Here is a 27,528-nt window from a genome sequence, read left to right as displayed (position 1 = left end):
ATCACAATGAAGGCATAGTGGGTGCACTGCAGAAGGGTTATGTCTGAGCTGTGTTGATAAAACTTCTTTTTGACACTGCTGGGGTGGTGAATCTGCTCTCTCTGCTGCCTAGCCCCAGCCCAGGCTGGCTGATAAACTGGGGTGTGCCCAAGAGTTTCCTGTGCTGGCTGATTTGGGCACCACCTGATATATTGTTAAATGCTGGACAGAAGTTGTACCACTGTGCAGCCTTCTCCCATCCCCATGCCACTGCATGTGTATCAGGTTCTGGGAGAGAAATCATCGTCTGTCCTCTCCTGTTCCTCCTTGCCCTGTTCTCCTGTGAGCTCCTCATGTTAAGTTCCATGTTTTACTGTTGTTTTTCCATTTTGATTCTGTGAGCTTCTCACCGTCGAGAAACTCCACAGCTCTCTGCAGCTGTGATGAGGCCCAGCAGTTCCCATCTAATTTTCATAATCTCTTGACAACTCCACCCTTATTTCCCAGTCTCCTGCAGGTTGCTTGTTTGTGTCTTCCTGCACCATACCCTGCAGCGGCTGCTGCACTCCTGCTCTGTATGGCCCTGAGGTCTGTGAGCAGGGTTTTTTTCTGCCTCTTTTCTTTTCCTCTCCTTCTGGCATCTTTTGCTGTTCTTCTTGTATATGACCCCTTATCTAAGTGACTTTTCTGTTCCCGTTAGAACTCCAAATATCATCTGACATGGGACGTGGTTTGGTCAATCCTTGCTTCTGCATTCCAGGAGCTTCTCAGCAGCTTCTGTCAGCTGTTGTGTCTCCCTCTGAACTGTGATCCCCCTGCAGCAGAAGATCTGGGTGTGCACTACTCATGCTAATGGTTGTCCTGTATGAAAAAAAGTGCATGAAAATGTGGGCATATGAACATGTTTCCTTACTGAAGGTCTTTCTGAAAAATGCCTCCTTACTGACCGACATGGCTCTCTTAAAAACAGCTTGTGTAAAATCTGTTCATTTAATAAAACCTGAGCTGGTATTTTTAGATTTTTTTAAAAAGTGAAAAAAAAGTAGTCCTTGAGAGAAATAAATGAGTAAATTGAGTACTATCAGGAAGACTGGTTTGATACCTTTCAGATGTGCCCCAGTCCAGTCTTGATTACCCACCTGGCTAGCTCAGAAGGTAGAAGCGGTATTCTGCAGGAGACAGAAGTATTTCAAGCATTTTGAGTCTGCAGCATCATACTTCAGTCTGTTGTGATCTCAAATGCATGAAACATATTTTCATTTGTAACAGGCTGTTGAGAGAAGACACTACTTACATTGACTGTGAGCCAGAGATGGTAAATTACATATTCACAGCTGTGATGAAGCTGTAAATAAATCACCAGGTTTGCAGATTGGAGGGTGATTTACTAGTTGGCCATGGGAGGTGCTGTCCCTGTCCGTGCTGCTGGGCAGGGAGGGAGCTGGGGTGTGCAGAAGTACTGTGTTATGACATAAAATGTCATGCATTGTCTTCATCATGCATGCGCTGTTTAATTTAAAGTTCCGTCTTGTAATAAAGCACAAAACTTTCTAAAACTTAGAAATTGACTGAAATTAGGTAATTAAAATTAAACTAGAATTAAACCCCAGAAATTCTGGTGTCACTGAGGTGTCAGAAGGAGTTACTGCATGACAGCAGAATTAAGTTACCCTGTTTCTCTTGTTCCCTGCTGGTGTTGCCCACGCCAGAAGGCACGTACAGCTTGCCCAGCCATGCATCTGGTGGGACAGGGGTTCCAGATCTCCACACCAAGCCAGGGCAGACATTTTGCTGCTGAGTACCCAGAAGGTGCCTGGCTGTGCAGGCACATGACACTCTGCCTATTTTTGCAAGAGCAGCTGTGTCCCAGGAGGCAGATTCCTGGTCTCTCTGTCAGAGTGGCAGCGTGCAGGCAGAGGATAGGAGCAAAAGGCTGTTTATGGCAGCCTCCATTTTGTCCCAGGGGACCCTGAGGTGCAGTTGCTTCTTCCTTGAGGCTAAATTTAGCCCCTTTCTGCATATCCCTGAGCAGCAGGATTGTTTCTCCCTTCTGGTGCCACTGACTCTGGTTTCAGAGAGGTGACAAAAATAGTCCTGGCTGGCATGCTAGGCCAGGCCTTTTGCAGTCGCTATCTCTGCAGTGATCCAGGACTATTTTAGGGGAGGGGACTGCTCCAAAATATTCCCAGAGCCCTCCTACCCCTTTCCTAGCAATGCTGGATTTACTCAGCAGACTGCTCCCTGCTGTGGAGTGTTGAAACATTGCAAGCCTCTCTCTTTTCTTTTGGGCTGTCAGAGGTGGATGCCGTAAAATCCCAGACTGACCCATTCTGCCTCTGAGGAGGATCTGCTGCCCATTGCAGCACGAGCAGGAAGGAGCTGGGAGCAGCTGTGCAGGGCCATCAGCCCTGTCACCCTCCCATGCCTCCCGGGATGCAGCCAGCCCCGGCAGGGAAGGAGTTGTGGCTTGCCCAGTGATTGCCACAAGCAATGGGATGGGGACTGGCAGGGAGCACTGCAATCAAAACTCCAGCCTCCTCTCCATGGGGACACCCCCCTTAGGAAAAGGCCATGAGCAAGCAGCTAAGACGGCAGGTTTGCATTACCAGCTGGACCTGTGGATTTGCACCTTTGAATTGTAGGGAATAGGTCTGGTTTTTGGCCTCTTGCTGTCCAGAGAGATAAAGCACAGGGGTCTCCATCTGGCCTGCTCTTTGCAATAGGGTTGAGCTAGACCAGCTGCCCTAAGCCTGCTCCTCCTTGCATCCCATGTGTTCACTGAAGTGCTGTCTCTACTTGCTCCCAGAGCTTTCCACCACCTCCTTTCCACCCTCTTTTGACCAGTGTGCCATCTGCCTTGCCAACGTGCACAACAGCAAGAGGTGTCTCAGTGGCAGGACTGATCCTGCACAGTGCTGGGTACAGGCCTCTCTTGAGTGCTGGCAAACCTTCACCCCTTTTGTGCAGCCTTCAGAGAAGTGAGGACCTGCAGGGTCAGGCTGTGCATGCCTTTCCGAGTGCTGGGCTATGAGCAGCCGTGATCCTGTACCAGTGTGCTGTTGGGTTTCTGTGGATGCTGCGCTGCTGCAAGGGCTGAGCTCTGCAGCTGCCCATTCGCATCACAGTAGGACTCAGACCAAGCTGATGGAAAGGGATTCAGTTTCTCTTCTGATTTTTCTCTTGTGTCACCTCTGTCCTTTCTACTTTTCAAATCTCACAGCATGGAAATGCATCTGCAAGAGTAGCTCTGAACTGGGTGCTGTAGCTTATACCGAGTGACCTTGTTTTGCATTTGTAGGAAAAGCTTGGATTCCCAAGCAGAAGCCGATGGATCCCGTTTTGGAAAGTGTGACTCTGGAGCCGGAACTGGAGGAAGCCCTTGCTAATGCTTCTGATGCAGAACTCTGTGACATTGCTGGTAAAATAATTTCACAGTAATTGGGGGTGAACGTTGTTCAACTTCTGGGGGTTTTTTTGTTCTTTTGTGGGAAATGAGCTATTGCACTTTTTGCTGTTTCTCTACAGGCTGTCGGTTCTGACAGAATTTATTTATTTCTTTAAAAAAAATTACTCTAAGCCTATGTGATTTAATCAAGAGTGTGGACCAAAGCTGAGCAGGGGGAAGAAGGGTTTATCTATGGAACAGCGTGTGGTTTGATCTCTTCCTTTGTCTCTGCCACTGACTGTTGCTAATTCCAGCCTGTATATTCAAGAGCAAAACTTTCTTCAAACCAAATCTTAGGAAACAGTCAAGCAGACCCAGTGGATTTCTTGTTAAGAAACCTGTTAGAGGATCTGCCTAAAGGTTATAGAAGTCTTTCAGTGGACACTCAGGCCTGGTGGTTGTTAAGGAGCTTTTCCAACACATTTTAAGTGTTGGATTTGTTGTGGTTTGTGTGGTCAGACAGCCAGATGACAACATTGGTATGTTGCTGAAAGCCATAGTGTGGACTAAGCTCTGTGCTTGGGATAGGGCATGCCTTGGCCAAAGGAGCACATGGACACCCCATGATGCCTTATGAAGCTCACATGTGTTTTGCTGGTCCAGCAGTCAGTGAATATTTCAGTGATACTGGCTTCTTCTTCCAGTTTTGTCTCCTTCAGGTTTCCATACTCCCTAGCCGTATCCTTCTTGCTGGAAGTATGCAAGACTTTCAAAGTCTGCAGAATAACTATACCTGCTAGACATCTTCTACATAATAATATACCATCTTTTGTCTTAGAAATGTGTTTCTGCATTAAGGCTCCCAAACATATGTACCCTGGCCAAGTACTGCATCTCTGGATTTTACTTTTTTTGCTGCTGATCCTTGAGTCCTGTAAAGCTCTATCCTATAAAATCTGCCTTTCTAAGCTACAGATCTGTGCAGCAATTATTGTCCCATGGAAATGCTCTTCAGGGAAGCTTGTTCTGCAGTTGCTGGGAGAATACACTTAAGTGGGAGCAGGAGTACTGATGTGATACAAACTCTGCTGGAATCTCAATATTGAAAGTGACAGCCTTGCTCCTGCCTGCTTAGCAGGATTCATTTAGCAGGAGCTCATTTTGCTCCTGCCTGTTTAGCAGGGATCATTGTGAGCTGTGGTGTGTTGGATCCCTTCCTTGGCAAGGCCAGGAGGGTGGCTCCCAGTAGCCCTGGAAGGGCTCCCATGCCTTTGGTGAGGTGAGGGAGACAGAAATGGGGTGCCTTTGTTCCGCCTGAGTTCCTTTGGAGAATACACCATAAGCACCAGACTTGGAAAGAGTGAGTCCCTCTTGTGTACCAACACAAACCTGACCCCCAAAGGCATGGTCATGACAGCAGATGCTTGCCTCTCTCTGCAGTCCAGATACTCACACCCCTGGATGCTGGAGAGATTCCATTGCCCGAATAAGCTGTGATTTGGGGGCTGTCTGTGTTGCCAAAATGCTGAGCCTGCAAATTACTTTTCCTGTGTTGCACCCCTGAAAATTCCATCTGTGCGAAAATGACAGAGCAAAGTGCCAGCTGAAATACAAACAAGCAAACTTGAAGTGCCCAGCCTCACTCAGACTTTCAGATGGAGACTGCTTGGCTCTGTGAGATCCAGTTGGGAATGTGCTGGTGGCTTAGGAAGTTCAGTGAGACACTTTGCTTCTGACTGTCCAGCCTCTGTAACCCAGATATTGAGTAATGATGAGCTGTCCCCTTAACAGATCCTATTCTTATGCTTTCTCCTGCAAATCCCAGCTCTTCTTGGCCAAAGCAACAGAACATAGTGACAGACTGGTGCCCCCCAAGTCTAAGTGCCTTTGTGGTAGCATGCTTGGATTTTAGGAAGAAATTTATTATTATCACAACTATGTCTATTCAGAGATCAAGACTTTTTCAGATGTGTCTGTTTTAATGAGGATTCATGTGTCTGCATTTTTCTTTAAAAAGTCATGTAGCTATTAAAGAAAAAAGCTGTTGATTCAAAAATAATTTTATTTTCAAACTTGATCTTTCTGCATGTAGCAGGGTTACTTTTAGAAACAAACTCTTTACCCAAAAGTTCCTAAGCCACTGATTTCTTATTGGTCATTTGCAGATGCCAGGAAGTTCACCAGAGCCCCCAGACATGTATTTGTATATTGGCTTTGCAGTCTGGAGTCTGAGAGACACAAATTGGCTGAGCTTGGCTTCTGGGCTCTTAGAGCATTTGAATGGTGTTCATAGCACTGCTCTACATTTTGACCAGGCCAGCAGAGCTTCAGCTTCTCACAATATCCCCTTCCAAACATACCAAGTGCAGCACTCCAGCCTGCTGTTGAGTGAAAACATAACGTGCATTGCTATGCTTCAGGTGCCTTGGGGTCGGTTTGGCTCCATGTGGGGCACAGCTCTTCTCCAAAACTGGGCTGTGGAATTGTGTGGCACGTGCCGAGTGAGCAAGGGTGATGAGGATGTGCAGGCTCCTGCTGAACTGGGCTGCTTATACTAAAGCCTACCAGTGGCATTTTTTCTGAGTTTTTTACTGTCTTCTCCTCATTATTTTTGTGTGATGCTGAGTCAGGTAGGCTACTGGGAAGCTTTGAATGTTTGTCTGTTGTTCCTCTTCTCCTATGGCTCAGGCTACACTGGAATAAACAAGGGAGCACGTTGGAGCACTGTTGTATATTTATGTCAGCTGGGGGGCTTTGTCCTCTCTTTGTATGTTTTTCTATGCTTGCACAGGGAAAGGTAGTGTGCTGTGTCTTTTTCTGGCTCTGCAACCTACAATAAGTCATATTCTCCTGTTTCTGTAGCCATCCTTGGCATGCACACCTTGATGAGTAACCAGCAGTACTATGAGGCACTGGGGAGCAGCACCATTGTGAACAAAGAAGGCCTCAACAGTAAGTGATTTGCTTTAGCGGGCTGCAGCATTTGGCTTTGGAGCTGCTAGCAGAGGCAAAGTGATAGTTATTTTTACGCTGGAGGTTAGAGCTGTGCATGTCAGAGCAGCCTGTGATTGCTGGGGCTGTCTCTGGGAGCAGCCTGTGATTGCTGGGGCCGTCTCTGGTGCATCCTTGCCCTGTGCCAGTCAGTGTGGTCTCAGCCACTTCCCTGGTGCCATCCGGGAGCCGGCGCAGCCCAAGGGACAGCCCCATGCAGGCAGTGTGCCTTCTGTCACTCAGATTTGGACCTTAGCAGCACACGGCAGCAGGCACTGGCTGTCCTGTGCTGGGTGGCCCCAGTGGAGTGGCATCTCATCTCATGGCTGCTTGTCAGGTCATGCTTCCATCTCTCCACTTCTGGAAGAGGAGGAAAACACTCAAAGAAAACGTAGTGCTGCTCAGGCTGCTTTCATTTTCACATCTTGCTTTTCACTTGCAGGTGTGATTAAGCCCACAAAGTACAAACCAGTTCCTGATGAGGAGCCAAACTCAACAGATGTGGAGGAAACTCTGAAACGAATACAAAGCAATGATCCTGACCTTGAGGAAGTCAACCTTAACAATATTATGGTATTTGCTCCTTTTTACCCTTCTCTCTTAGTAACAAGACTGTGATGCACAGAAGGCAGACACTGAGTCTATTTTGCTGCACAGAGCAGTATGGTAACACTGAATGTAGCCAGACAAGAAACACCAGTGCTTCCCATTTCCATTGCAGGCAGAATGGATTGTTACCTGCTGTGGCCTGGGGTTGGTAGCAGGAGGATTCCTCTAAGTGCCTGGAAAAATGGAGCTGTGCCAAGGGTGGTCTGGGGAGACCCAAAACTGAATGTCTGGTTAAAGCAGTTTTACGTTGCTTTAATGACTTAGGCATATTTGGTGGAGGGAATGTTGATGTATATTATAAAATGGTGGGAGGAAAAAGGTTTCATAATCCAGATACTTGCCATAAAAATATGAAGAAGTCACCCTTCCTGCAGGTAACTATCTATCACCCACCCATCCCTTCTGCGGCCTCTTAACTTCTTGTAGAAAGCAAGTCAGGATATAGTACCACTTCTTATGTTGCCTTTGGGACACATACATGCCCTAAAAAACACACTAAATAAAAAAAAAAAATAGTTTCTATTTTATGGGTCTGTTGAATGGTGGCGTAGCTAAACAGCAAGAGCATGGTTAACTCCATGTGCACTTCAAAGATGTTTTTGCTGTGCTACCCACACCTTTCTAAAGCAGAAATATTTTTAATTTAATGTATTTGATTCAAGTTAGTGACCCCGTCCCTTGAGGACATAAGGCTGAGGACTGGGCAGGCAGGCCCTATTTTTGTGTTGAACTCATTACATTGGGATGAGGTTTGGAGAGCTGGGGAGTGACTGGAGATTCTATGCTTCTGGGTACATGTTATCGCTCTACAGATGACTTTGAGTATAGATGATTCCACATGGTGGGATCCAAATGGTGTTGCAAGAAGTCCAAGGTGAGGATGCCACTTACAATTTTAGCTGAAAATTTGAACATCTGAAAAGGGTATCTAAAGTTTTTCATAAGTGAAAAATACTGATTTTGAAGGAACTCAGAAAAAGTAGCATGGATTTTTTTTTCTGGGCTGAGACATAGCATGGCAAATGTTAGCCTGTAAGATGTTGTATAAAGCAGTCAGAGGTGTCTGTGATTTGTGTTACAAGGAGATATTTTCAGGCATTTTTGGATCAGTTCCTGTAGGAGGGAATTTTCTGAACATGACATGAATGTTTCTCAGTGCTGCCATTCGTATCAGAGAGCACAGGAGGAGTGCTTTGTAGGCTCACAAATTCTGGTTACAAGCATCCCCACAATGCCCATGTTCCTAGGTAGCTGAGTTTCTGGGCAACTAAAGAGAAGAGATGTGGCTTCAAATCAAGGCAGTGAGCTTTCAGCAGAGCACAAAATAGGTTGAAGACATTGCCATGCTCCTTAGAACGCGCTGGTTATAGCAAGAGAACTTGTGAAAACATTTTTCAACCCCTTCCCAAATTACTTTAGTGCATTTGGTGATTTGACCTTGATGAGAAGTTAAAATATCTTTTATATATATTGCATATTCATTGCATACAGATGATGGCCTAACACATGATTTCTCATCTCTTGTCACAGAATATTCCCATACCAACTCTAAAAGCTTTTGCAGAAGCGCTGAAAAACAACACGTATGTGAAGAAATTCAGCATAGTCGGGACCCGGAGCAACGATCCTGTTGCTTTTGTAAGTACTGCGAGCTCATTGTCCCCATGTTGTCACAGGAACTGTTCCCAGGAAAGGCATTTTCAGCCTTATTGACTGACTGCTTCTGCACCTTGTGTTGTGTTTGGCACATTCCGCACCTCTGGCTGTTTGCTGGTGCTTCAGTTTCAGGACCACTAGTGGCAGCCAGCAACAGACAGGCTTTGGTTCCTTCACTTCGTTTTTCATCTATGGAGGTTTCAAGGTGCAGTCCTTTAATCCATGCAGTCCCATATTTGTCCTCTAGGATCTCCTGGAAAAGGAGCGTGAGACAGCAACTGATGTCCTCCTAGTGGCGTCTTCTAAGAGCAGTTGCTCTCTGTCTCTGGAGATTTGTTTCTGTTCAAAGGTGTGCACACCTGCTGCTCCCCTCACACACCTCTGTTCCAGCTGTCTCTCATATGTTCTTTGTGCAGTCCTGTGCAGAAGTAGGACTCTGCATCTCCTAATATGTGGCCCCTGTAGGTGATAACGGGTCTTTCTGGCTGCTGTGAATGATCTTAAATATCAGTGGGGACACATGGAGCAGCCAGTCATTCTGCCTGGCCTTTGTGCAGGCTTCCAGGCTTCATCTTTGCATTCTTCTCCAGCACCACTGCAGTCAGTTTTTGCTCTCAGTCACACAGGTTACCCCTGCCTACCTCCACACACACGCATACACACACACAGAGACACGTGCACACCAGTTTCCTGCTAGAAAAAGAAACTTTCTGAAAGGCAATACTGCTCTTAAATTACTTCAGGCATTCTGGACTGGGGAGACTGCCTGTGCAAGCAGGACAGGTGCTGTGTCAGAGCTTGAGGGGTGCTGTGCTGGGCTAGGGGAGAGCAGGTGCTAAGCAGCTAAGTGCTTTGGGTGCAGGTTAGCCCTGCCATGTGGGCATCGCCTTCTGGTCCTTTTGCTTCATGTACATGAATCCTCCCTTGCAGTTTATTTGAAGCGGCATGATCTGATCAGGTCTGGGGTGTTACGAGCATTCCAGCCACTTCTGGTCTTACCCACTAAGGAGACAAAAATTATCAATATGGTTGCGATGCTGCTTGGGAGAACACCTTGGATGTGGAGATCCCTTGTTGTTCAAGACATGCTCCTCTCTCTGCATGTTTTAATGGGAAGCATCTCAACCCTGTGCAGTGCAGGCAGGGCCAGTGCTGGTCAGCATCCGTGTCATACCATGCTGGCTTTAGAGGAGGGACAGATGAAGCTGTCACAGGGTAGCTGCAAGTGTGGACTATCACCTTCTGGGGTGGCCCCAAGTGCTTGTCCATGAGAGGTTTTGCTGTGGCCTCCAGCACGCTCACGTTCAAGAATCCCCATGCAGCAGCAGGGAACACCCTTCACTCCACCAAGAGCACTTCCATCTGGTGTCAGTGGAACTGCGCAGCGTGTGGGATCCTCCAGGAGTACTCTGGAGGTGAGGGGGGCTGAAGCCCTGCTGCCCTGTGGTGCTCTGCCCCCGCCTGTCTGACTGCCAGCTCTTCCTGCCCACCTCTGTCCACAGGCCCTGGCAGAAATGCTGAAGGTCAATAGCACACTGAAGAGCCTGAATGTGGAGTCAAACTTCATTTCTGGGTCTGGGATTCTGGCTATTGTCGAAGCACTCGAGGGCAACACGTCGCTTGTGGAGCTGCGCATCGACAACCAGGTAAAGGGAGTGTGGGCGGCAGCTCTGGGCAGGAGAACATGGCCTGCGTGTGGGGAGCGAGTGTGCCGGGATACAGAGGCTGAGAAACACACAGCGTGAAGCAGCTGAGCTGTGGGCAACTCAGAGACAGCTGACTGAGAGACCAAAATCCTGGTTTCTACAGATCTACTAATCTGTCCAAGAAATGAAGTCTTTGGGCAAAAGGACTTGTGGGAATGTCCGCTGGAGGAGTTGGAGCTTCTCAGTTGTAGCGTGTGTACAGGAACAGGCCAGTGGTTTGTTTTACCAGCTCCAAGTCAGACATGGACACAGGTCCAGAGAAAGATCTGCAAATGTCCACCCCTTCCCTCTAAGTGCTTGCTCTGAATCACCCTCTGGCCTGAACAGCTTGCTTTTCTGTTTTCTGTTTTCAAAAGAGTCAGCCCTTGGGCAACAAAGTAGAAATGGAAATCGCAAATATATTGGAAAAGAACACCTCCCTGCTGAAGTTCGGGTACCACTTCACTCAGCAAGGTCCCCGGCTTCGCGCCTCCAATGCCATGATGAGTAACAACGACCTGGGTGAGTCAGGCTAGCCGAAAGCTGGGAAGCATGGGAGGGTCCTGTGGGAAATTCCTGGTGGGATTAGTGCAGAACTGCTCATGTTAAAGATGCGTATGAATTGGAATGTGCCTGTTGAAGGGCCTGATGATGCTCTGCCCCTCAAGGAGGAAGGCAGCCTTCACCAGCTGGTTTCTTACTGCACCGCGGTCAGCCAGGCAATGTTTTCTGTAGTAACAGTGGGCATTGTTGGGAAGGAGCAAGAGCTGCTGCTGTGGTTCAGTAGAGCTTGTGATACAGCATGGGGCACATGGGCTACGAGCTTCTAGCATTTGTGATTCCTGCCAACTGCTTGTCTTCCTCCAGCTTCATTCCCACTTTAACAAGGAGATGAAAAATAGTGGAGTTGAACTTTGACAGCAATTAATATTTGGCCCATCCCCCTCAGCAAAACTAACTGGAACTGCTTCTAGGGATATGTGGGAAGCCACGTTGCTTTGAGTTATCTGTATACCCTCAATGAAGTGATTAGACGTGCTTGAGAAGCAAAATGTGGGCAAGCCTGCGAACTGCCATTTCAGCCAAAGCACGTGGCAGAGCCTTTCCATTGCTTGGCTATAAGCTGCTGTAGAGCACTGGAAACCAGGCCAGCAGAGCAGTGCTGAACGCAGCTAACACACCCACCACACTGTACACAGCAGCTGTCATATCAGGCAGATGCTTAATTTGTTGTGTTTTAAAAACAAAAGGAAAAAAATCGATCTTGCTTCTGCCGGTACTCTGCTCCTAGGAAGCACAGCCAAGCTATGTACCAGTTCTTCAAGGATCACACAAAATACTCAGTACCTGGTCACTTGAGCACTGTGCTGGGAAAGGCTTGCTATTTTCTGTCCTTTGGAACAGAGCATGATTTTTAATGACTCTGCAGCACCTGGCATGCAAAGTAATCATTTCAAACATTTACAATCTACTATTTTGATTGTTCCTGCTGTTAAGAGAACGAATTCACAACTTGCCTTCCACCTAAGAGTTGTGTATTTTGCCTCCTTGGCCACTAAGATCTGTATTTTTTGTCTGATTTGGTTCTTGTTTGCAGCTCATATTCATCGGTCTGATGGTCTCTGGCAATAGCATCTCAGCTGTACACCTGGACAATGTATAAGTAAAAAAACCCTTTATTTTGCTCCCTGTCAGCAATAGCTCTCTGCTTGTGCTCCTCTCCAGTGTTCTTGCCTATCAGATGCTACCAGAACATGGTTTTGGTCCCTTACCTTCTATTCCCTAAGATGTTCTGTGTGAACCAACTTGGAAGGCTTTATGTTCATCTTCATCAGCTAACTTCTGCATTCTCTTTATACATTTTTGTTCTGGCTTTTTTTTCCCACACCTTTCTTGGAAAGTCATGTGTGTAGGTGCCAAGATGTATAAATCAACTTTTAAGACTAGATATGAGACTGTTTTGGCCATGTTAACCATGATCAGAGGACTGGAGCCCAATGGCTTAGGATAAGAAGAGATTTTTAATTTTTTTTTTTAATTGAAAAGGCAGATTTTTAATTTGAAAAACTAGCAAAGGAAAAACTGTAGCATCTGTTTCCTGCTGTCTCTCCATCAGTCAGATGATGAACTGGCTGAAGTCCAATTACAAAGACAAACTGTGAAATATAATTAACTACAAAATAAGGGAGTTAAGGCTGAAAGTAGTTGCTGGCCTTAAAAATGCATATGGAGAAAAACCTCCTCTTCCTTGATTTTACTGTGTAAGGCTGTGCCTGCTGCTTAAGGCAGGAATTCAGAAGCTGATGCCATCCTGTTTCTTTCCTGGCAGAAAGTACATCTTTCAGCTCCTTTCTACAGCTGTTAAGGCAAGCCTGCCATGCACATGATCCCGTTGCCATGACTGACTCCTCTTTCTCTTCTTTTTCAGTGAGGAAGAGAAGACTTGCAGAGGTGAATGGGCCTATTTTTCCCAAGTGCAGAACTGGAGTGTAGTTCCTGACTACGGAGGTCATTCCCAGTGATCTGTGCTACACTGTGGAAATCTAAAGGCAATTAAGTGCCTTGACAGAGTATTTGTGGTGCCTCTGTTCTGTTTTATGCACTAACAGTTGAAATGAAATAGTGGCTGTAGTTTGTATCAAGATTTTATCCAGTAGGACTGTTGATGTTTTCTGTAGAGCTGGAAACTATTCAAGCCAACGTGTCAATTTTATGCAACCTCAGTTTAGAGTACAATCCAGCGTTAAAGGGGATTAATTTTTCTATAAAATTCCTGCACGGTGTTTCATAGTTAGGATGTGGTATGCATGAATGAAAGATACAATTGTTTCACACAAATTATAGAAGTATTAAAAAAATACTTTATTTTTCAAAGTTGATCTCAAGTAACTACAGAGGAGTAACTAGCACTTAACAAGCACTTCTAACATCTGATAACATGGCTAGTTTCAAGAATTGTGAGTTACAATTTTTTGCCAACATTTGCTGAATCATTTGAGATGTTGTGTCAAATGCATCCCAGTGTTTCTTACAAAAAATTGATCTCCACTCCCGATTAAACGAAATTTAAGGCCACCAAATATAAAACAGAGTCTCAAAAATCAAGTGGTTTAGATGGGTGAATATCCTTCAATCCCATGCACATGTGAAGGAAGCAGTCATTCTTAGAGGTGTGATGCAAACCCTAACCCCCAGAGATGGCCAAACTAATCGGCAAATGAGAACCTTCTCTTCTACTCCCCACTCCTTCAGTTTCCTAGTGTTAAAAGTGTTTGTCCAGATATTCACTGCGGACAGGTCAAATTCTCTCCCTTTGCTGTTTTGTCTAGATGACCATGTCCATTAACTAAATTTTGTTCCGCTAGGAATTACTGCTGTCCCTTATGTCCACAAAAATGCAAGAATAAATGTTGTGCCCTAAAGCTGTGAAGTGAAATACCCCAAATCTGAACTTACACTACGTATGATCTCACAGCTTTTTGTCAGTGTACACTCAACATCCAGCCTGGGAGGAATTCCCCACAGGCTTGTGGATCTCCCAGACCTGCAGTAGACTGGACCCAGCACATCCAAAACTCCCACTGTTAATGTGGGTGGGATCCTGCTCAGTAAGAAGTCTCCATGGAAAAAGCATTGCTGTTCTGAAACCTTAATCTTGGGCAGATGACACATCCTAGAAAATGTTCTCTCTTGCTAGAAGTCTACCTCTAAATGTCTGTTAGAGAGTGAAGTTTTTCAGCTTTTTACATATATTCTGGCAAAAGTCCCAGAGAGTTCTCCAGAGCTTGTGAACAAACACTGCTGATGATTTAGCTCTGACCAGCGAAGCAGAGAACACTATTCAGCAATGTGCTTGTTGCTCTCCAAATCTTAATAAATGTGCCCATGGTGTCTTATAAAATGCTTCACCATAGCTTGTTTCCTCCACTGTGCAAGTTCTGTATGAGAAAATGAATGTGGAATAAAAATACTTGAAAACATATTAAAGTGAAAAAACTGGCAGACTTTAAAAAGTACTTCGTTCTATGTGCACTGTGAAGACTTTGAAATGACCAACTGAATCATCAAATTAGAGCTCTGATGGCTCACTTTCAGCTGAGCCATCTACTCAGATTTGCATGACACAGGCTCAGCTCTTCCCTTGGTTTCAGAAGGTAAATGACTCTTATCTTGGAAAGACCTGGTGGTACTAAGAAGCACAGACAAGCACGGAGATGCATCTGCAGACCAGGGAGCACTACCACAAGCATACTACTACAGCCCTTAACAAAAAAAAAAGATAAGAACTTTGTCCTGTGTTTCACTGTAGCAGCATCCACATTAACCTTGCAGCCCAAAGGTATATGAAGCTGTCAGGATCATCCCAGGTTCCCTGGCTGATCCTCACAGAGCTGTTTTGCTGCAGGATGCATCTGACAGCTGAGGGTGGTGCAGCAGAGACAGGCAGTGCTGAGGCATCAGGCTGTGTGGTGGAAGGCTATAAGCTGCGCAGCAATGGAGCTACAAAATGGTGATACTTAGGAGCAAATGTATCCCTGTTTGCAAATCTGGCCCAGCAGCTCCCTGGGAAAAGGGAGAAAAAGCCATCTGGTGACTGCAGCCCATCCTGCTGAAAATTCTTCCCTCTCCTGGAGCACATGTGCCTTCTCTCAGGCATTACCACTGAGATGCCTGGATGCCACCACATAGCTTTTCACATGGCAAGTCCTTATTTGTATTAATCTGACAAAACAAACCCAGAAAATAGGACAGAGAGCCCTTTATGGGCTAACTTGCAAGAAACAGGCTAAAACGGTCTCTTATCCCCTTCTCTGCTCCCTGCAGCAGAGAGAACATGGCTTTTTGGGACTCCATCTGTACATCTCAAATCCTTCTCCTCCCTTACATTATTGCAGCAAGGACCAGGAGAGGCCTCATGGCTCCCCTCTGCCTTTGAGGTAGAATCTCCAGCTGTGAGGAGCTCTCAGAATTGTACCTTGTAGCCAGGTCTACCATGTGGCAGACTAGCTACTTTCAGTGTTTATCTCTGCAGAATTAAGCACTTCCACCATACTTTGTGAAGTGTATTTGTGCAGTACTTAAAAAATTATAATGGAAGCACTAAAGGTTATTTATCATAGATGTTTCAGAAAATTTACATCTAAAATAAAGCTGTTGCCATCCTGTACTGATAAGTGATACAGAAACAGCATTACAAATTGATTACAGTGTTCCAGACCTGCTGATAGACTGAATTACAAAATTGTGTTCTTTTTAGCCTAACACAGGAAGATCATGGGGCACTCCCCATCAGTGCTTTAGACCAGACTTGCAAGTAGAACTTGCGTGTTTCTTCACAAATACTCCAGTCCTCAAAACCACAGAGGTTAACAGGCCAGCAGGGACTGGGAAGCCAGGGAGACACTGGCACTGCTCAGACTCCTGCTTAAGGTGTCTACTGATGGGAATTTTCTAATTTCTTCTCAAGGGTGGGTTGTTCACAGATTTACTATTAAATACTATCCTAGAAAGATTCCCAAAGGAAACACTCCTAAGCTCAAGGGTTTTGCCTTCTTAATGGAATTGTTGTGAGGACAGCTGGTGAACCATTGATTTCATAGTAGCAATACTGGAAGCAAGAAGAAATGTTTGTCATGGCTTTAATGGAACCAATGCCCAGGTATTTAATTTGCTAGTCAAGCTAACAGTGAGGCCTTGCTGAATTAATAGCACCATGGGAGAAAGGTACAATCTATATGAAAATAACATGGCCCTGTCATTAAGCAACTGCAGAAACTTAAGAAACTATTTTCTTGCGTTTAAAAGCATTTGCCAGTAAAAAACCCCAAACCTAGTGACTGATATCCTAATGACTTACTGTTTAGTTCCCAGAATGACAGTAAATTTCAAAGACATTTTTCAGTCAAGACACATCTTCCGCGCTATTAATAAATCCTTTCTGTACATTCTACAGCATCAGGTACACAATACAGCACGTGGAGCAGTATTTTAAGCTCATTTGCTGTAGATCCCTTGAAAGACAATCCCTCCACTAACAAGTGCTGGAAATTGCATAAACATCTTCAGTTTTTAAAAAACTCAACTCATGTTTAAAAAGCACAAATGCTTCCCAGAACTTGAATTATTTAACCTGGATAAAGGATCTTGACGTCTCCTCATAGCTGTTGCTGATATTTATGCACACATGCATCACTTTCAGTGCCATGATGCTGGTATTTTGACAAGTCTCTGTGCTCCCCTCTTTGTGTGCTTGTTTTAACACGGTTCAAGCTGTTAGTTTTTCTTAGTGCAAGCAGAGCTGAGCCCTGCCTATTTCATACACTGACAAGCTGAGGAGAAAAAACAGTTCCCAGGGAGACTGAGCACTGGAGAGAAGATTGGGTTTGCTGTTCATCCTACATGTCACACAAGTATGGCTAGGCAAACAGTGTCTCTGGGCCTTTGCTCCAGTTCCTTATGCTGCTTTCAGCCAGTTTTACAGGAGTTAAGCCAGTAATTTCAGGTAACATCGCCTTGCTTCTCACTGCTATAAAGCAAGAGATGCAGGTTGATGGCATGCATGTGGAATATATCTTCAGGATCTAATCTGGTCACATACCCACACCAAACTGATAAATCTGCTGTTTGCACACCTTACTACAAGCTATTGAAGCAGATGCATGATCCTTGGAGAGGTCAGAAAGGTTGATCTCCATGCAGGAAGAAAAAAATGGAATTGTTCTTGAATTCCTTCAGTTTCTTTTGAATTGTGAGCAGCTCTGTCACACTGCAGATACTCTGCTCCAAAATCCCCATGATAAAGGCCACACTACAAGACTGCACCCAGAGAGAGGAATCCTGTAGTGCTAGTGATGAATCGGGCACTCTGGTAATTTACAGGCAAGTAATGGATGGTTTTCAGGGCATATTCTATGTTTAAAGGCAGCATATGAACAAGACTTTCCAAGCCGACACATTTTCATAATTTCCAAACCTAACTGATTAACAGATAGAGATCTGGTTACAGAAGCCCTTTACATGAGCACATGTCAGATTAACCAATGAAACAGCTTAATCTTTTCCTGTGTCCAGCATCCTTGATGAGACATGTTCAATTGGTACCCTTGGCCGTCTCCTTGTACATTCACATTCCTCCTTAAGTATCTGTCCTGAAGCCCTTGAAGTCACCTTGAGCTCCTTCTCTTGACAAACAGGACAGCAAGCTGTAAGACCTTTGTTGCAACAACTTGGACATGTCAGGACAAGCTGCCGGCAGTGCTGACTGGAACAAAGTTTATATTGGTCCCACAGCACCCCACAGTATCGGCATGCTGGAGGGAGGAGGAAAAGAAAAAGTTAACACCCATACTGCTCTGGCTGCTCCCTTGCAGAGGGCTTGCCAAGGCACCATGGGGCTGCCAGCTCTCATTTAAGTGGCTACTGCAGGTTTTTAGTTCCTGTTTAGCTTGATCTTCTAGAATCTAGTTCAATTTAGAACATCTTTTTTGACATACTTAAAGACAGTTTTCCCTCTGGAAAAGAGAAGAGTAGTTCACTAGTGCTTTCTCTAGTTCTGAATAGACAGATACAGAGATTCTTACTGACAAGAGAAGAAGAAAGACATGCAGGTGGCAACTAAGCCAGTATGCAGGAATGTCACCTGCTGAGGAGGGGGATACCATGGAACTTCTTCCATCTACAAACAATGGCTTGTGCAGACAGGGTGCCATTTGCAGTCCTGGTAGAGTCCTTCCAGAACATTATGGGGTTTAACTCTTTAACTGGAAGCTACAGCCCAGTTTTAGCTGTACCAAGAAGGTGCATATCACAGCACTCCCCCTTGAAACTTCTGTAGGGATGGCTGTGATGTATCCAGAGTGTGTTCTGTTTCCATACCAAGTTGGGCTCCTTCAAGAGGTATAGAGTAAATGCAGAGGAGGAAGGGGAGGTTATGCTCAAGAAGTTATCAACTCAGCAAAAAAACAGCATTGCTTCCTCAAAAGAAGGGCTAGAGCCAAATTCCAGCTACTTGTATCTAGCAACTGATAGCAAAATAAGAGATTACGTCATAGCAGTAATTGAAGAGCAATCCCAGCCAGAAGATCAGGCAATGTTCTCAACCCCTACGACTAGAGGCCACTGAAATTCCATGGGATATAGAATTTCTTAAGCATGAAAATAATAAATTGCTGTAGAGCATAGTGCCACTACTCTCCCAATATCTGGAAGTCTTTGTTGATATTCTGTGAGACTGCTGAAGCAGAGGACTGCTGGTAGCAGGAGAACTATTTAAGGCTTTGGCCACTTGGCCAGCCACAGTCTACTCAGCACTGTGGGAACCAGGTGGTAACAACAGGTGTAGTGCTGGACATATGTCTCCATAGGTGCAGAGGGCTCATAACAGAGCTGATCTGCAGGGGATACTTCCTCCTACAGCTCCTGTTTTAGTGAACTCTTGTTAGTGACCCCCTTCCCTCTCATTTCTGTTTGACATGTTAAAGCACATGTAAAGCACATGCACATGTTTACATATAGTGTTGACAGTCATCACGAGAAGTGACTGCACTATGAGATCAAACCAAGTATGAGGAAGAACTACACAGGCCAGTTTGGCTGTCCCTGTCCTGCACACCTCTTGAAATAACTGCAATAGCTTCCCAGCCTTCTGCACTTACATTATCTAGTCCTACCTGAGATGATATCTTCATTGGAACAAATGGCGTAACGATCATCAAATACAAACAGCTTCCCCCTGTAGAATCCATCTGGAAACTCTTCTAGGTACTTGTGAATTCCACCTTTTAGCTGGTAAACCTCTCTGCACACTGCCTGTTTAAAGCATATTAGCAGAAAAACTGAAGGAGACCACATCAGAGGTGGTGTGCCAGAGTTCCCAAAGCAAATGCTGTAAGTGCCAGGGGTCAGTGAAAAGCAGCAGCCTCTCAGCGACCATCAGATGGCAGCATGTGCAGCCACAGCTCTAGGCAGTGCCACCAGGGAGTACTGGGCAACTCCACAATGCTGGCTTGTTGGAATGAACCCAACTCTTCATTTAATGTTACACTAAGGGTGCTAGAAACCTCCTCACCTGAGGAAGGTCTGCTGCTTTTGAGTCTCCATGAACTGCTGCTTGTTATTCAGTATTTATTTAGTTAACAGTTAGTAGAAGCAGAATTTTGCAGGGTTCACACTGATGCAGCAGAAAAAAGAACCACAAGGTTTAAATCTATGGAGAACCTTTGTGTTCTGTTCCCTTGATCCTTGAGAGAAGGATCCAGGAGAAGAGTGGGATGGAAATTTCAGAACACAATTAGAACAATACAATGTGCTGGATCTAGTTCTGGGAAAAGCACTGACTGGCTAATTTTCACCACTGTGAGATGCTCAAGCAGTGCAGTAATAACCACAGAGCATAACCTAGATGGTCTGTGGAAACACTGCAGAGTATTTTCAAGCCCTCCTAAAACAGTCCTACACATATCTCTTCTCAGGAAATGGGTTATGTAATTATTTTCACTGCTGTGACACTAGTCCACGCAGGTCATACTGAGCCACACTCAACTATCCAGGTCCTTGACAGTCAGCGTGAGACAAGCACATGTCAGAACTGTCTCCCCACCGGAGCATTCAGCAGTTTGTGCACAGTAACAATTCACCAGCAAGACAAAAGACAGGTGCCCTTAAAGCAGCCTCAACGCCCTGACACTTGTGCCCTCAGAATGACATCTTACCTTGCTCCTGAGGTAAGCAGAGCCTCTTTCACAACGAATCCCTCCTGTGCAGTACATTAGGACACGCTTGTCTTTAAAAAGCTCCAGGTTTTCATCTACGTAGATTGGAAAATAGCTGAACTTCCTGATATCTGGAGCCAGACAGCCCTGGAAATGTCCCTGCAATTACAACACATGACCATGCAACTGGTTACAAGCACTGCTACTGGTGAGGTCTGTGCCTCAAACCAGAGGAAGTAACAAACCCTTGGGCTGGAATATTCAGCTCACTGCAGCTGTTTTAGGCAGCTCCTCAGCTGCATTTATGCATCAAAACATATGTTAAAATCTGTAGGAGGATTCTGGACACACCAAGTCTCCTCAATGAAAGAAGAGAGAGCTAAGCCAAACTGTCAGAAAGAGGACAAACCACAACAGTGCATGAGGGGTGGTGGTTGTGACAGCAGGATGCCCCTTTCTTTTTGACAGATGGGATAAGACAAAAATTCCTAAAAAACATCCCTACAAATTATGCTACTTCAAACAGTCATGCTCATGTTGTACGGACCTCTTGGTTTTCTTTCTGCCCCACACTGTATAAGCACTTGGCCAGACAGGCTCCATCCTGATTTGCTGGGCAGGTCCTTTACTGCTTGTGTCTAATATTCATTACTAAACTGCACTCTGTACACATTATAGTCAATCTGGAGTATGTAATCCCTTCTAACAGTAAGGTTACACCCTCACAATCGTAAATACTTCACCCCAGCACCTGTAAAAAAGCAGGCAAGCAGCACTTACTATTTTACTTTCATAGAAGTTCCTACAGTCCAGCAAGATGGTATCGCTTTGTCCTTGAGTGGCCTGAGATAAATACTGTTCTACTTCTCTATGAAATTCCTGAGGGGATAAATGGATTCCTTTAACAAAACAAAACAAACAAGGGGAAAAAAAAAAAAAAAAAAGAAAAAAAAGAAAAAAAAAAAAAAGGAGAGAAAAAAAAGGGGGGGGGGAAGAGAAGTGAGAAGCAGAATGATGAAACAATGTCATAAATTAGATCAGTGATCCAGATTCTCCTCAGATTTCCAAGCAAAACTTTTGATTATTCTCAGACTTTTCATCCCAACTCAATCAGCCAAGTTTATCCACGTTTGGCTTTCTACCAGCAAATAGAAGAAAACACAACACTCTTCCATACAACGGAAGAAGCAGCAGACAGCTACTTATCTCTGTGATCTCTTCTTGCATCTCCCTGGCTACTCTTTCAGCTGCAGAAGAGGGAGTGACATGTGCCACTTCTCTTTGCTCATATGTCATTATACTTGGAGGTGCAGAAATACAATTTTTTAAATTAAACTCTTCTTGATAACAATACAGAATTTCCTTAAACATGTATTCAGTACAACTTCAATTTACATGAAGTTTCTCAATTTTCAGGGCTTAGGATTCTTAATCTACTGAAAAACTAAAAAGCTCCACCAGCAAAATCCTTTACTTTATTAAAAAATACCCCTATAAGCAACCTGCCAGAGTAATAGGAACCATCTCCATAAAATGCTGCAAAAGAGGAGGAAAAGGGGCAAAAAAGGAAAAAAATAGGCAAACATACAGCCCACAAATTAAAAAAAAAAAAAAGGGAACAAAAAATAATTATCTTCCAAATTCACAAAAAGATGCTGTAGAAATTCAGCACCAACAAAACCTCTTGGTGGAAAAAAAAGCCCAAAGCTGCTCTGTTAATTGCTATTTGCTGTGCTCCTGCTTACCACCTATGTAAGCATCCTTAAAGCAAATCCACAGCCAGGAACACCTTATCAGGCGTAATCCACACTAAGCAGCTACAGTTAGCACAAAACAAATGCAGTCAGATGGAGCTCACGCAGAACTTGGATCTGCTCAGTGCAAAAGGCAGGAGCATGGCTGTTGGTGCCAAAACGAGTTGTAGCAGCCTGTACCCCACAACAAGGTAACTGCTCCATGTCATCTGAACACTCCCACAAAACATGAAGTTTTCTGAGGCAGCTATACACTTGGCTGCCAAAATCTAGGCCAGCAAATTCTCTGCACCAGTAGCTTTTGACTATCATTAAGATACCAATTTCTGTATCTATTTCTCCTGTATCCTGATGAGTGTGCAAAGGGAAGTATTTTTGATGAAGGATTTTACTTGTCACTCATCTCTCACTTGGGTGAGAAACTTTATTTTTCATTACATAAACTTACCAGTTTCCTTATAAGACACTATCTCTGGATCAATGCCCATAGGTACAATTTCTTTGAATACTCCAACTCGAAGGTCTGGGAAACAATGAGCTCCTCCTGCACTGCTCTAGGAAATCAAATATAAAAAAACAATTCACCAAAATTTGCCTGGTGTCAAAATGTAAATTACTCACTCACTTTAATTCTACAGATCATTAGAATATGAAAATATCTTTGTGGCTGAGGGAAAGAAATGTCTTTCCTGCTGAAATCCACGCTCTAAATCCTGAAGTTTAGGCAGTGGACCCCTAACATGACCTGGAAGACAGGTGTCTTAGGCCCAATGACTGCACGTGAGACAGACAGCATTTGGTTGGAAGTGCAGGGATGTAGACCAAATCTTAATCAGCAACACGTTACTAGCACTTATCGTGAGAAAGTTGAGGCCCCTACAAAAGCATGCTGATCGTGACAGGAATGTTAAATAATGTCTTCCAGTAATGGATCGTGTTGCCACATGCAGGCCCTGCAGCTCTCTCTGCAGACCCTGCAGTTCTCCTCATCCCTCTGGCACCGGACACAAGCACAGCTGTGCCACCAGTCATGACGCGTGTGATGGCAACTGCAGTGTTCATGCATGTGACAGAGACGTATGGGACGTCAGCCAGACACAAGATCTGTAAACAGTGCAGGCTGGCACCTCCCTCTCCTCTCAAACTCAAGCGTGGGATTTCCCCTTCAGAAGTCCTGGTAAGCCCTTTGTTGGTAGGCGCCACCATTGCAGGCTATAGGGATCGAGAATTTCTGCAGGGCTGAGCCTCACACATGGCTTAGGCATCATCAAATAAATAAACACTCAAAGAAAAGTGCAGTGCTGTGCAGCAGTGTTCCAGCTATTACGGAAATCAGTCTGCAGCAACTGTAGTGGCCACTGGGCATGTTTATAGCTCCAAGCACGGATCTCTCTCCTCTATCCCATGTCTTCACAGCACAGCAACCTGAAAGCCTCACTCGCTTGGGCATACAACATTCAGGAGGAACTGTGAGACAGCAAACAGTATATTCCACTAATGCCTGAACACTGGTGCCCAGAGAGATCATGCAAGGTTGAAGGTTTTGCCAAGGTTGGGGTAAAATTCCATCCCTGTTTTTTTTTTTTTGTATCTACATATGACTGTAACTAACACAACTCCTCTTGAAATTCAGCCAAGCATAACAGACACTTTTAAAGCCAAGACTGAATCATCATTGCAGCTCAGCATGGAATTTGAGTTTCGCAAGTTTCACTAACTCCTTTGATCTAGTTGCTTATGAAAAGACAATAGAACTCCCTGCAATTAAAACTGTGTGGAGAAGAGCTGCTGCTTAAGCAGCAGCTTTCCTTCCTTGCAGAGAAACCAGAACCTACAGCGGCTGGCAGCCAAAGCCTACCAAAATGCCGTACAGTGCACCAGCCACTGCTGCCCTCATCATCTGAGGACAGCAATCAGTACGTATACTCCAGCCAGGCACTAAGTGGAGTAGGAGAAACCTCTTGACAGTCCCTGTGTGTTTTCTCTGGAAGATATCCAATCCATGGAACTGACACTGCACCTATACGGACACCAAAACCTGCAGTAGTATTGCTTCCAGTCAAAGCAGGATGAAGAGGACAGTGTGCAAACATTTGGCTGGGCTAAGTGTATGTCGTGATGCCTGCCCACTCTGGAGTAAATGCTTGTTGCAGAATGCTGGGGCTTAGGCACATTCCCTCACTCACCTGTACTGGGGGGCTTTGCAGCCGCACCCATAGCTGCCAAAATTTGTAGCAGCTGCTAACACTGCCTATGGAAACTCCCAATTCTGGTAAAAACCAGCAAAGATTTTTGGTATGGTTAAGATCCACCGACTCAGGTAAGTGGTGGGGGAGCAGAATTGCTACAGCAGAAGTAATACTGTCAAGAAGGAATCTACTTATTTCTTGAAAATGAAATTACCCGCATTAACAATGTCTATGTAAAAATTATTTTTTCATACCTTGAAATCCTCTTGACACAAAATGTTTTTGAACAGAGGCTGGGAAAGCATAACTTTAATGTAGAGACTGGTAGCTACTTTGCTTCCACCAACTGTCCCATTAATCCCTTCTGAAGCAACTCGTACCTAGAAGGCAAGAGGAGAAGCTGGGGCTGAGCCTTAGTCACAACAAAAGAGATCAGAGTGAAATCAGCAAAATATGACTGGGTGACAAAGGGCAGGCACAGGAGTATGCTCAGAAAAGAGACTACTGAATAAGGAAGGAAAATATGGTTAGACTGGAATTGAAGATAAAGACAATAAACAGGAAAAAAGCCCTCAACAATCCAGTAATCACTTCTCAACCTTTTTAAAAGAATCACATCAGGACAGAGAAGTCCATTCAATAAACAGACAAATGCTGTATAAACAGAGAAATTGCTGTCTGCAAATCCTGCAGTCAGCATTAGAATTCCCATTGGAAGTTGCCTCAGAAAGAACAATAGGCTTGTGCTGCACGACTCACACAGCTAAAAAAGAAAATGTGAATATGCATAACATTGTATCTAATATTAAATTTTGGGATGAGTCATTTTATCTCCAGCACTGACAAATGAACTCTGAAGTGAGGGTGGGGGGAAGGGGGAAAGTCTGAATATTAAAAGCAAGGAAAAAACCAACTGATTGGGAAGGTAAATGCGGTATCTGTCTTGGAGATGAGATGGAAAAAAAAAAAAAAAGAAAAGAAACTTGAACAAAACACCAACTACCAGGCAAGAGAGCTGAGCAGAAAAAGAAGTGAATCCATGATGACACTTCACCTCCAGACCTGTGCTGATGCACTACTGGCAGAGAGCAAGAAGCTACTTGGGAAGACAAGTCACAGACAAAAGGAGCCTCCTGCTCCACATTGCCCTCCTTCTCTCCACAGACAGCCTAGGAATATCAGCTTTGTGAGGCTAAAATTCATCTTCTCCCACAGCATCCAGAGGCCAGCTACACAAGCAACTCACATCATTGGTCTAGCCAGCCAGGAATGAAGGGAACAGACTGTGCAGGAAAGAGAACTGCTGAGAACATTATGGTGTGGTCTAAAGTGTTGGCTGCTCTCACCTAATTCCCAACAGTATGGTTTACAGCTTGGTGTAGCCACTCTGACTGGGAGCCCACTGTGCAGCAGGAGGGAGGATACAGGTGACCAGTGAGTGGAGCAGGCCCAGACATGCTATCCCTGCAGCTTGGCCCTCAGGCTGCACTGTGCTGTAGTGCCCTTCAGCCACAGGATACACCCAGCCTGCTAATGCTAACTGGGACACCTGCGTGCAGCTCCCTGCTGACACCAGCGATTAAGCCACTTTCATCTCCTTGCCTTCATAGAAAAAAGCACCACGAATTTGTCATGTGAATACTCTTTCTGGTTGATGGCAGGAGTGATAAAAAAACTCATCTTTCTATCTCCATGTGTAAAACTGATGGAAATGGGGTAGCCCTTGCAAGGACAGGGTCTGTACTGTGTGCTGCCTGTGAGGCTCACTCAATGCCACACAGCCCAGGGCTCCCTGTATCAAAAGGGATTTCAGATTATCTGTATTTTTTTTTCTTTATTGTGATAGCTCTTAAGCAGAATTCTAAAAGATACCTTACCAAGTCTGAGTGCCCCTCTTAACGGGATCACAACAGACTAGCACCTTCTGGTGCAAAACACACCTGGTTCTCCGTATAACCCATCATCCTGCACTAAATAAAGATGTGGGGCTTCTTCCTTAAGAATAGAACCATTGCTTCAAGCCTTACCTTGCCAGTGAGATGCAGATGCTGACATAAAGCCTTTTGCCAAGCACAGAGCTTCTCCGGATCCCTCACCTCACAGTAACAGTAATAGAGAAGTACATCTCCCACCTGGCTGCCCACAGCATGGCAAAGGTAAGCAAACAGAAAAATAACGTTAAGAAAGAACAAAATTATACTATTAGCAGTAACCATTCAAAAAGCAGACAGTTTTCTTTTGGTAGATGTGTAGAGGGGAAAAAAAAACCCTCAAACAAACTTTGGAGGGATTAGCACTACTGGGTTTGATTTATTTCAAACAGAAGGAATATTAACCAAAAGAATCTCCCACACTTCTAATTCTTGGGTCTAGTAATAAAGTGAACTTTGTACTCTCACTGCCAGTGGCCTACCATATGCTCTCTCCACACACAGAACACAAGAATTGCTGACTTTTGTGCACACAACCAAGCCATTAAATGCTTGCTTTGCCAAAACAGCACTTGAAAACTCAAGCACTCGCGCTGTCTAAATTTAAAAAGACAACGTTTTTTTGTGAGACTGCGTGTTCCCACATTCTGTGCAGCACAAGCTGAACTCTGTCACAGTCCAAAATGTTCTTGTGAACCTTCCTCATACCTAAATGAGCCCTTCAGGAACCTGAACGAACAGCAGAAAGGAACCCGTGCAGAGCATATCCTGCTGTTCTGCCCTTCTCTGCTGCGGTCCTTCCTTACAGACCCAAGCTGTCAAACAACACCCATACAGGCCTGCTTTAACAGTACAGGATGATATAGCTCAGATAGCTCAATCCCCCATTAAAAACTGCACGGGATCTAACTCTTTATATAAAGGATACCAAAAGAATCTGAAGATCCAGATATTGAGGAAGACTCCTCCTGTACCTTAGAAGTGTCGCTTGACTGATTATCATAAGCAGTACTACCGGCAGACGACCAAAGCCGAATACCGCACTCCTGGAGCTTCAGGGCGGCGAGGGGCTCCCTTACCTTGTCAGATCATCACGGCTGACGTGGCTTGTGTCCGGGAGCGCCCAGGAGATCTCCGGGCTGCTGCAGGCGCGCCCGCTCGGCCGGGCCGCGCTGCCCGCCGGCGCCGGGCCGCCCGCGGGGCTGCCTGCGGCCTCAGCCGGCCCCGCTCCGAGCCCCGCCTGCCGCCCGACGTCTCCGGAGTGGTGCAGAGCCACGTGCCTGTGGATGCCGGGCAGCTCCTCGAACGCCTGCCGGCAGCACCGCCACCGCACGCCCTCTCCGCCGCCGGGACACCGCGACGCGGCCGGCACCTCCTTGGCTTTGACGAACAGGGAAAAGGCCTGGAACGCAGCGCAAGCGTCCGCGTTACCGAGGTTACCGCACCGTCCGGCCCAGGCCCGGCGCGGCCCCGACCGGCCCGGCCCCGACCCACCTTCCTGCGGGCGGCCGCGCGCTGCTTCCTGCCCGCCGCGGCCCCCTCGGCGCTGCCCCGCGGCGAGCCCGGCCCGGGCGGCGCCGCCTCGCCCGGCACCATCTCCGCCTCTCCGCCGGGAAGCGCCCGCTCTCCTCCTCCCCCT

General features: G+C 45.5%; 2 protein-coding genes across 3 annotated transcripts in view; one reads left to right on the top strand and one right to left on the bottom strand.

Annotated features, from left to right (window-relative positions):
• Nucleotides 1-14,287, top strand: part of TMOD1 (tropomodulin 1) — a 26,817-nt gene extending 12,530 nt beyond the window's left edge. For both annotated transcript variants that reach the window (XM_041486379.1, XM_041486378.1), the window contains exons 4-10: nucleotides 3,278-3,397; nucleotides 6,227-6,316; nucleotides 6,798-6,928; nucleotides 8,495-8,602; nucleotides 10,123-10,266; nucleotides 10,683-10,827; nucleotides 12,734-14,287. In XM_041486379.1, the coding sequence (XP_041342313.1) occupies nucleotides 3,278-3,397; nucleotides 6,227-6,316; nucleotides 6,798-6,928; nucleotides 8,495-8,602; nucleotides 10,123-10,266; nucleotides 10,683-10,827; nucleotides 12,734-12,798 (803 nt within the window). In that variant the 3' untranslated portion in view covers nucleotides 12,799-14,287. The remainder of the gene's footprint in view (nucleotides 1-3,277; nucleotides 3,398-6,226; nucleotides 6,317-6,797; nucleotides 6,929-8,494; nucleotides 8,603-10,122; nucleotides 10,267-10,682; nucleotides 10,828-12,733) is intronic.
• TSTD2 (thiosulfate sulfurtransferase like domain containing 2) lies at nucleotides 13,838-27,528 on the bottom strand. Its single transcript, XM_041486377.1, has 9 exons — nucleotides 27,384-27,528; nucleotides 26,969-27,291; nucleotides 25,986-26,094; nucleotides 24,213-24,338; nucleotides 22,218-22,323; nucleotides 20,796-20,914; nucleotides 20,016-20,174; nucleotides 18,975-19,113; nucleotides 13,838-17,615 (listed from the first exon to the last, which is right to left on the bottom strand). The coding sequence occupies exons 1-9, from the start codon at nucleotides 27,483-27,485 to the stop codon at nucleotides 17,356-17,358; spliced, it is 1,443 nt and encodes a 480-aa protein (XP_041342311.1). The 5' UTR covers nucleotides 27,486-27,528; the 3' UTR covers nucleotides 13,838-17,355.

Source organism: Pyrgilauda ruficollis, unplaced genomic scaffold (assembly GCF_017590135.1).
Source record: "Pyrgilauda ruficollis isolate IOZ18807 unplaced genomic scaffold, ASM1759013v1 scaffold76, whole genome shotgun sequence".
Classification (NCBI taxonomy): Eukaryota; Metazoa; Chordata; class Aves; order Passeriformes; family Passeridae; genus Pyrgilauda; species Pyrgilauda ruficollis.
This window is presented reverse-complemented; position numbering and strand designations above follow the sequence as displayed.